Source organism: Perkinsus marinus, assembly GCF_000006405.1.
Source record: "Perkinsus marinus ATCC 50983 genomic scaffold scf_1104296950486, whole genome shotgun sequence".
NCBI classification, from domain to species: domain Eukaryota; phylum Perkinsozoa; order Perkinsida; family Perkinsidae; genus Perkinsus; species Perkinsus marinus.
The window spans coordinates 65,881-75,968 of NW_003209571.1; the positions used below are offsets into that span (position 1 = coordinate 65,881).

At 47.7% G+C, this 10,088-nt stretch overlaps 2 protein-coding genes across 2 annotated transcripts; one reads left to right on the forward strand and one right to left on the reverse strand.

Moving 5' to 3' along the window:
• Window positions 1-1,790: 1,790 nt before the first annotated feature.
• Pmar_PMAR010736 (Napsin-A precursor, putative) lies at window positions 1,791-2,480 on the reverse strand (the record flags this gene model as incomplete). The annotated part of the gene is made up of 1 exon (XM_002777952.1): window positions 1,791-2,480. One exon carries the CDS (start codon window positions 2,478-2,480, stop codon window positions 1,791-1,793), a length of 690 nt encoding a protein of 229 aa, XP_002777998.1.
• Window positions 2,481-6,606: 4,126 nt separating this feature from the next.
• Window positions 6,607-9,869, forward strand: Pmar_PMAR010737 (cellular nucleic acid binding protein, putative; the record flags this gene model as incomplete). Its single annotated transcript, XM_002777953.1, has 4 exons — window positions 6,607-6,669; window positions 6,754-7,060; window positions 7,112-7,462; window positions 7,703-9,869. Coding segments are annotated over 4 exons (2,888 nt in total), but the record flags the coding sequence as incomplete, so codon positions are not given.
• Between the last annotated feature and the right edge of the window lie 219 nt (window positions 9,870-10,088).

Consider the following 10,088-nt stretch of genomic DNA (forward strand, 5'->3'; position numbering starts at 1 on the left):
CCTCGTCATGATGGTGGTCGGGGATTCCGATCAATTCTCCACCGAATATGAACTAGATGCTATGCTCAACAGTGAATCAGCATATCAATCGGATGGCGTAGTCTACCGTTGGTATAAATCTGGAGATTCGATGATCGCCGTCGACCTCGCCGACTGCCTGGATCGTGGGAGCTACTGCTACGTAGCCGTCGATACAACTGAAGGGAACGAAGCAAGAAATATGTTAATGTTCCTCTCATTATTTCATTTTCAGGAGATTATCGGGGTCGTCAAGAACAAGATTCCGTTTAATGGATTGGCCCCGAATGTAGAGAAGCTCATTAGAAAAAAAATGTGGGTCCTAAGAGATGTTTCAACAACATAGTAGTCAGCTCATGCGACAGTCATTGTCTATTCGCTTCGAGTCTCGATGGGCAGTCTTCCGTCCCAATTAATCATTGGTGCTTCGAGTACAGTCACATGGCTCTGGACAAATTTGTCTATCTTCGTTTTGTTAGGAAGAAGCCGAAGAAAGGGGTACTCGGCTATATTGGATATGTAAGTCGAGTGATTCTATTCATTCTCACGTCGATACTCGCATTACTTTAGTATAGCTCGAATCCTCTTGAGCCAGATTATCTATTGCCATATTCTCATTGCCATTCATGAGTGTTCCACATTGTGCCAGCAGGTTTTCGTGACTAAGAACAGGCGTGGAAAAGGAATCGCCACTACGCTTCTAGGAGAGAGCTTTGACTTGGTAGGTTCACAGTGTGGAGCTCTTCAAGCCTTTTAGATCGAAGGTGCATTCAGCAGTCTTGCCCTCAGCTTTCTAAAACCATACCTTCCTTCGGTGCTATGAGTCTGATGGTGGAAAATGACAATGCAGCTGCCATCAGGCTATACGAGAAACTCGGTTTCACACTGATCATCAGTAAGTTCTGAGCACCAAGGACGTTGTTCCGATACCAGATTTTAGATCGCCGGAATTGATAAATTCTTTTGGTGGTGAAATGTTAACTGTAATTTAGCGATCCCTGCTCTCATGTTTAGATCTGGAGCAACTTGGGCACAGTTACTACGCCCGTTACCCTTAGTGTTGGTGGCCCATCCTCGACTACGCATTCATATTAGCACCTCCACGCGGGGGTCACAGTTCGGAGATATTGCCTCATAGCAACCGTGGGGGAGATTACTAAATCCTCCATCATATAAGTCTTTTGTCAATTACGCTGAGTCGTTGAGTTCATACAGCTTGATACTACCGAAAAAAACTCAAGAGCTCATACAACTGGCACGGATAGGACATTATCGTATCATCAGATGTATAGCCAATGGTCGCGTCCTTTGATTTTTGGGTCGTCATCGCAATTCGGATGATGATCGATTGAAGGAGCGAGAAGAAATTGACGCAGCGTGAGATTCCGTTGACAAAAACCATCCCAAGGAAAATATCATGATTAAACTATGGGATCACGGACAAGTTCCATCAGATATAACGACCGCGGTAATACATAAACTAAGTAACGTAGTGAAGTGTCCTCTATAATTGTATTGTGCGGGAAATAGTTCCCCGTAGATTAATATTAGCCATGTTCACCCAAGAACACTCTGTGCTAGTGGGCCTCACCCATTGCTACAAACTCACTCAAACAACAGCTGTAAACACAATTCTCGGCTATAGTTCATTGACATCTCGCGTATCACCCCATCTAGCTACAACATGGACTGCACAATGCCAGAAAGGGATACCATAACAGAACATCTCGAGTACATGTCCCCAACAACAGGAAGAATAACAATCACGGGCGCTAGACTGATAGTGCACCGCCTTTCAATCGAGGCTCTGGTAAAGATCTCAACTTGGCAATACCGATAACTGGTGAAGGATGCCCTGAGAGCCCCGATGGTAGGAAGTGAAGGAAATTACCAACTAGGACGAAGTCGGGAAAAATCCAATACTCTGTTGGCGAACGGTAGAATTGTAGATAGCATTTTCCGTTCAGATCTGCCGCGACGTAAGCTTCCTGGCTGAGCGATAGATAAACAGTCTTCTTGAGACCTCTGATCCCAAGAGCGATATCAGGCAGTTTACTTCTTTCCCTGCAAGACACAAATAAGGCATCAAGCTTGGGGAAATAAGTCAACTTCACATCAGGACCCTGCCAGATAGCTGAGGTCAGGGCTTCCCAATGCTTAGCCGGCACGAAGAGATAGTTGGTACCAGTGTCGACGAAAGCTACATCTCCGAATACTTTCAATCGGGAGTCGCCTACTGTGATTGTATCCAACTGGACCTTCCATCTGTCTTCCCCAGCGGCCAGAGCGTACTCCATTGGTTTGATATACCGTATCGAATCCATTCCACCAAAAGTGAGCTCACCGACGAAACCCTTGTCACTACGCCACTTGGGGTCAAGATAGAGAGAAAAGGAGGGGCTCTTGAGTCTACCGGTATCAAAAAGCTGTTCGATAAGGGTCGGGTTACGGCCAGCAGACATGGCTAGGCCCAGCAGTGAATGAGCCTCATCATCGTCATCGGGTGGATAACAATGCTTATCGCACATCAGGCTGAAGGTAAGGTGAAACTTGTCCTCTCCGATTAGTACGGCGCCGTTGTGATCGAAAACTGTCAAGCTCCCTCCCGATTGTAACTTGATTGTTCGATTGCGATCACTGCGATAGACAATCCCTGGAAGACTAGGATAACACCCAGTCAGGAGTTGTTGGCATTTCTTAGGACTGTATGCTCGTTCATACCACTCCTCCCACACAAATACTGTGGTAGAGCTCCCAGAGTCGACTATAGGGGATTGAGGAGAGCCATCAACCCACAGATACGTTGCGATAAGATTTTCCGAACGTTGGATAGGTATTCTCACCGTTGAGGCGTACACACTGTGAATGAGCATAGCAGAATGAAGCAGAGAATAGACCATGTCGATGGGAGCAGTAAACCCTGCAAGACATTTATATTATAACTCTGGAGGAGCTCCAAACCATCGAAGACAGTAGCTTATTCATAGCCACGAGGGTCGTGTCTATATAACTAAAAGAGCCCACCCACGATGTTGCTCCAACGCGAGGCGACCTCATAGGAAGTAGTACCCCTACGTGGTGCTCCGAGATACCCCGATGGACTCAGCGAATACGAAACGCATACGAAGCACATCCACTACGGGACCTCAATAAGTATCCCCGTCGAGTAAAGAGAAGGTCATTGCCTTTGACGCTAAAGTTACATCAATACAAACAGAGCATACAAATACATTCTATCAATAACGATGCGATCATCAACCCATTGGTAAGATACAGAGAAGCTACGGCATTTCCTGACTACAGTGCGAAGAGTGCTCTCCCACACGGACCAGGACGGCAGAGATAATATATCATCGTGGGCTTCTATCATACTTGTCGATTGACAACTCAACGAGTGACTACTCATGAAAATGCGATGATATTACTTCCGGAATGTTTCCAATGGTGCTTTTAAAGATACTTTTCGAGGCCGTACCCCACCCACTGTTGCCGGTCGGCTTCCACCAACGATACTTCCGTAAGCGCTTTGGCTCGTCGCTACTGCACCAAAGCCTCGTCCTTTTCCCTGAACCTTCACTGTCTCTTGCTCGGGCACTATCCCTTCTATTGCTTTCTCCCGCCATCTAGCTCGTCGTGATTCAGCTCTAGCAGCACTTCTACTCCCCCCGGGAGTAGACTGTCGACTTAGTGTCCTCACTGATGTATTTCGCGCAACACTGACTGCAGACGATGTCATTCGATTCAGAAGTGGATCTGCAAACGCCGCATGCTGCATAACATAGGGTCGCTCAGCTTCCTTATTGGATCGACCTGATGATATCGTGCTCGTTATAGTATTCACGAAGGCTTCGAGTCTGTCCGAACTGTCTTCTACTGGCATGTCTAGCTCGACTGCCGAGCCTTCCGGATTCCCTTTAAGAATCCAATCTGGTGGAGTCAATGGCACCATCTCCGAGCTAGTTGCGGTTACTATCTCCTCTGCCGTCCTACTAGCTGAACGTTCACTCGAACCGTCATCAATACCGTGACAATTCTGGAAAATGTGTGGGGCCATCAGTGGGTCGGAGGTCGACCCGGAAGGTATCTTTGGAGCGGTATGTACTGCCCTCACAGAAGGAGCTCTAGCAGAGCGTTCAACTGGTGGCCTCTTGCTATAGGAACTCCGATGTCGTATTTTCCCCTTCCCAACCTCCCTAGAATTGAGGGCATCACTGATGAGCTTCCGTCGTTGACTAGTTGCAGAGCCGTCCTTCCGGAATCCTTTACCAGATTTCTGCTGTGGGATGGTATCGATCTCCCGCAACAATCGTATTATCTCGCTTTTTCTCCTTCTGGCGTGACCAACGACTCGCTTTCCCTTTTCCATTTCCCTACCGTATACAGAAGTTACCTCATCCAGTCGACGGTCTAGAGCTTTGTGATGACACTGAAGCGATACCTCTGGCAAAGTCTCTAGCCTGGCTCTAGAAGGGAGAACTGTAGCGGGTCGGGAGTTGCCACTGACTGTGGACGGGCTCGAGCTTGGTGGATGGTCAAGAGAGGGACCGAAATGGAATTTTGGTGTTGCTGAGATCGTATTGAGAATGCCTATATTATCATGACCAGGTCCATTGAGACCAGTTCTTAATGATGACAAGTACTCCTCGGACGGGACGAAGGTACGGAATGACATTAACAACCAGCCCAAAACGAACTGATGGTTAATTGAGAAGGCAAAGCAGCAGCAGCAGACGACTACGACGATGATCAGTGTGGCTAATGAAGGGTAGATACAGTGGTGGAAGTAATGCTCCTGCCTCTCTCTAATGGGACAGCTATGCCATTCCCAAGGTATACCCCATTACCATCAATCTCCCCCTAGGGCAGCTATGCCATCCCCAAGATATACCCCAATACCATCAATTTCCCCCCTAGGGCAGCTATGCCATCCCCAAGATATACCCCAATAGCATCAATCCCCCCCACTAGGGCAGCTATGCCATCCCCAAGATATACCCCAATACCATCAATTTCCCCCCTAGGGCAGCTATGCCATCCCCAAGATATACCCCAATAGCATCAATCCCCCCCACTAGGGCAGCTATGCCATCCCCAAGATATACCCCAATAGCATCAATCCCCCCCACTAGGGCAGCTATGCCATCCCCAAGATATACCCCAATACCATCAATTTCCCCCTAGGGCAGCTATGCCATCCCCAAGATATACCCCAATACCATCAATTTCCCCCCTAGGGCAGCTATGCCATCCCCAAGATATACCCCAATAGCATCAATCCCCCCCACTAGGGCAGCTATGCCATCCCCAAGATATACCCCAATACCATCAATTTCCCCCTAGGGCAGCTATGCCATCCCCAAGATATACCCCAATACCATCAATTTCCCCCCTAGGGCAGCTATGCCATTCCCAAGATATACCCCAATACCATCAATTCCCCCCCTAGGGCAGCTATGCCAGACCCGAGATATTATCGAACTAATTCAAATTTCAAATATGATAGGAATCATGGATTCGAGCACACTGGCGGAGCACCTGTGGAAATTGAGCGAGAAGTATGTTCAACCTTTACTCTAAAAAACGATGCGCGCATCCGTACGGCGCGAGGTATGACACTAAGGATTCTGTGATGCTGGTCATAGGCGAGCGCTACTTTATGTACATGCGTGCTGCTTTCACGCTGCTGTGTGTTTACGTACGGGCTTTTATAAGTTAAGTTAGGCTAAGTTGAGTCCGGTATAAGTTCTATACAAGGCTTTTACTAGTTACTGACTTATACTAGCTTACATAGGGATCCATATCTATATGAGGAGGATATGGATAATAGGGTCTTCATTGTGTTGCTATAGTTTTGCGGCCATTGATTGCACTCTATTGGGCACTGGATCATTCGCTATGGTTTTGCGAACCCTTATGGGTTTAGGGTTTTTGAGTCATCTGAGGACTAAGGTTGTCGCTACGGATTGTCGATATATATTAACGGAGTCTAGCTTTGAGTTATCTGAGTTCGGAATGGTTGTTACACGTTCAGGAAAGACTACCGAAGTGCCACGTAATCGTGACACTGATGTTATAGTCAAGGTACGTCGTAGACGTGTTAAGGAAAAGACGAGTCATGCTTCTCATGCGCAGTGTGCAGAAAGGGAGTCAACCCATGGTACCTCGGTTACTCCCACTAGTTACCCGAGTCCTCATAGGGAGGACCACCGCTGCGCGTATTCTACCGGGATTCTTCCCGACTACAGATCTACGGTTACTGGTGATATAAGGTCTGTGAGAAGGGTTACATCGACCGATATCTTGTTGGATCGGAGCTTGGGGTATGATGGTATCAAGAAGAATGTATCTAACAACCGCACTGACTTGGAGGAGGCTCTAAGGCCGCTCGGTTTATTGGCAAGTTCCGAAGTGGAGCCCCCCCAACCTATTGGTGATATAAATGACATCATTGATGGTCCAGAGGAGCAAGGGCGACAGCATGGGTTCATCCCCATGGTGGTTAATGCGAGGCTACCGAAGGTATGGTATCCAAGGGTAGATATGGGGCTACCAAGGGATTCCTGTGAATGGTTACGTGGCTTGGCGTTTATGGCATACAAACTGGCCCAACTTGGGGCTGATAAGGTCATTGAGGCGCCCTATAAGGTCACAGTAAGGTCGGATAGTTGTGGTGAGCTACAAGAAGATTCATCAAGGGTGGTAGATATCACCACATCTCGCGCCCTTGTAACTCAGGGCGTTCCCCTCCGTAGTTTGGAAGAGGACGCTAGCGCCTGTATCGTCCCGTTGATCCGAGTTATGTGGACCGGGCGTTGGGCAAGGAGCCATAGGTCCAGGGTACGGTCAGATGGACAAGGTCAGTACCCCCGAGCACACCAGGAGTTTGGCTGCGTGCCCGCCAAGTTCCCCAACTCCTTAGGGTCTTCACAGTGCATTCTAGATCACGCCTGTGAGGGTTCTCCTAGTGGAAACGGGCATCCTCTCGATGCCATCTGCGATGATGTCACGCCCACTGGAAGGCTAGTTAGGGTACAGATGCTAGGTAGTTTCCCAGCCTATGCACTTGGAACAGGTCCGAGGTTGTCGTTATTAGATGGGAGCCATCGGTCGGTGCGTCCCTGCCTCGTCAAACCCGCCGATGACGCCTGCGGGCGTAGCCTTGTTGAAAGCGATGACAATGTACCAAACCTAGTATGCTTGCGTGATGAACAAGCGAAGGGTGCTCGAGTATTGGTTGGGGCGGTAGCCTGCCCGAAGTTTGAAGGGTTCAAAGGTTACGGTTCCACATGCTCTTCTCTGAGCGATTATTCTATGATCGACGGTCGTGCCTCGGAGATTGATGGACAAGCGGGTACTCGAGTATCTGTTAATGCCGACCACCCCCCATATGGTGTAGAAGGACTTTCTCGTGAGGATGGTTACGGAGAGGTTGTTGACAAGACAAGTCGTAGGGAAGATGACTATACGGTTATGCAGTCAGGAGTTCAACTACGACCACTACTATGTCATACTGTAACCAAAGGGACTAGAGGTTCGTCCTCCAGTTCGTCTAATTCAACTACTATTTTGCAAGCGGAAAAAGGTAAATACGGCTTTGAGCCGGAATCGACTAAGGGGATGATTTCCTCCCCATTTATCTGTTCACCTCAGGTGATCGATAAGTATCGGTCTTCTCAGTGTTCAGGTATTCAAGTAGAAGACAAGGACGGCCAAGGCCCCCATGAGCCATTCTTGTCAACTACAACCGATCAACCTGGGGACGCTCAGGAAGACGGTGAATTAACTCAAGATCAACGTGTTGATAGGGTTACCAATAAGGATTACCCCGAGGACGGCAACGATGATCAACGCGGGCAACAGAGACTCCATAACGCCTCTGACAATAAGCAGGAGAGAAAGGAAGAGTATGAAGAAGATAAGGTGAACGATGAGAATAAGAGGGATACTGCAAATGATAAGAGGAGATATGGAGAGAGTGGAAAGCGATACAACCCTTATGATGGGAGCTCTGGAAGTGGGAGTGATAGATCGAGAAGGGATAAGTATGGTGGAAGGAGAAGTAGAAGGAGAAGATCCCCTACGAGCGACCCGACATCCTCGGATTCGAGCTCGGATAGTAAGGGTAAGAGACCGAGATCGAGCAATCGAGTAGATCGTTCGAGTTCGGAGGATAGTGATTATGGGGTGAAGCATCGCCTAACAGGCGGTGGACACTTCCATCCAGTACATAGGGTTGTACGATCCTCTCGGAAGTGTGATGTCTGTGCCACAAGAGAGTGTCGGACCAAGATCCACTACAAGGAGTACGACTCGGCCGAGCAGATGGCTATGAAGCTTAGGCCAGCAAGAAGGTATAATGGCGGAGAAGATATACGGTCTGGTACGACATGGATCGAAGAAATGGAACGAACTACTGAAGGTCATTCTGAAGTGGTTCAATATTTGTGGCTGAAACACCACACGGATATGGATGTGTGGGGTAAGGTTACTGATAGAGATAGTCCCCCGCACAGATGCTATAAGTCATTCGCCTATCATTTGGAAAGGGTCTGCAGAAGGTTTAGGAAGATATATGATACCGACGAGCACTTACAGCGTGCCAATAGGGCTTTCCAGTTATGTACGCAAGGTAAGGATTCGGTTCATCGGTTTGCTAAGCGACTCGAGAGGCTATCTACTGAGCTATATCATTTGGGTGCTCCACCCTTGGAGTATATGCTAAAGTGGAGGCTATATACGGGTTTAGCGGATAAGGAATTGCGAATCAAGTTGGATGATTATGTATCAGACCCTAAGGTGAGCTATCAACGGTTCCGCGAGAAGGTTCTCACCAAGCATCGGCGTATGTACCAAATAGCGAAGATGATTGATGAAGACTACGCTATGGGAAATGGTTATGAACCTGAAGAGAGAAAGCGGTTTAGGAGTCCTAGTCATGACCGAAAAGGATCGAAGTTTGTACAAGCACTTCTACATGCATCCGATAGTGAAGATTCGGCAAGCAGTATGCGAAGGTGTCACGTCTTTGCCATGGGGCAAGATAAGGCCGAGTTCAAGTGCTATCGCTGCTTGGGTAAAGGTCATTCTGCAAAAAGGTGCACAGCTGAAGAACCCAGGGATTTAGATGAGAGGTGTCTAAGGTGCGGGAGCCCAGGGCATAGATTGGATGACTGCAAGATCCAAGTTGAGAGGGCTACGTGTGCCAGATGCGGTTTGGCTGGTCATTTGGCCTATGTGTGTAGAGGGAGAATCAAAGGTCTGACGTCTTCAAGGAGTCCATCCCCTATGAGAACTAATCGCCCAGATAAGGCGAAGGTGCATTGTGCTACTTATTCTCCATTCAGGATATTTACACTTTCTGGTGGTCTACAGGGTTTAGAAGAACGGTATCACCTTAATCTATCTTGTAAGGAGAAAATGGCTATGGTTATAGGGGATGTTGAGATTGAAGGAGAGACTATTACCGCGCTCTTCGACACAGGAGCCGAATTATCGCTAGTCACTATATCTACATTAGAGAGGCTTGGTATGGATGGTGCTATCGATACTACGGTTACCCCTCCCATTGTCGTGGCAGATGGTGGTAAGTTGAGGATATATGGTGCGGTTATGTTACGTATTACTACACCTGATATTTCTATTAAGGATCAGTTTATAGTCACTGATGACTGTTTAACTGTCCCGCTGTTACTAGGATGTCCAACATTGGCAAAATTGAAGACATCTATTCACGTCACCTCTGAAGGAACTTATATCCAGACCAACGTGGGACCTGTGGATCCTATTAAAGTTAAAGGGAAGGTGAAGTTCTCCGATAAGGTTGATTATTTCCCTGAAGAAATATTTCAAGGGTGGGAACATCCAACAAATGAAATATTGGTGAACTATCAGGTCTATATTATAAATCAGTTGGTGAGAGCGGATAAGGTTCAAGGAGTGAATGCTGATTACGTCACCGTGGAGAAACTTGAGAGCCCTACATCCTTATGGTATTGGTCACGGTTCCCTTGTCAAGATTCGTCAATGGTAGAGAGGAGAACCAGTAAGGTATCTTGTGTTGCTGGCCCCAA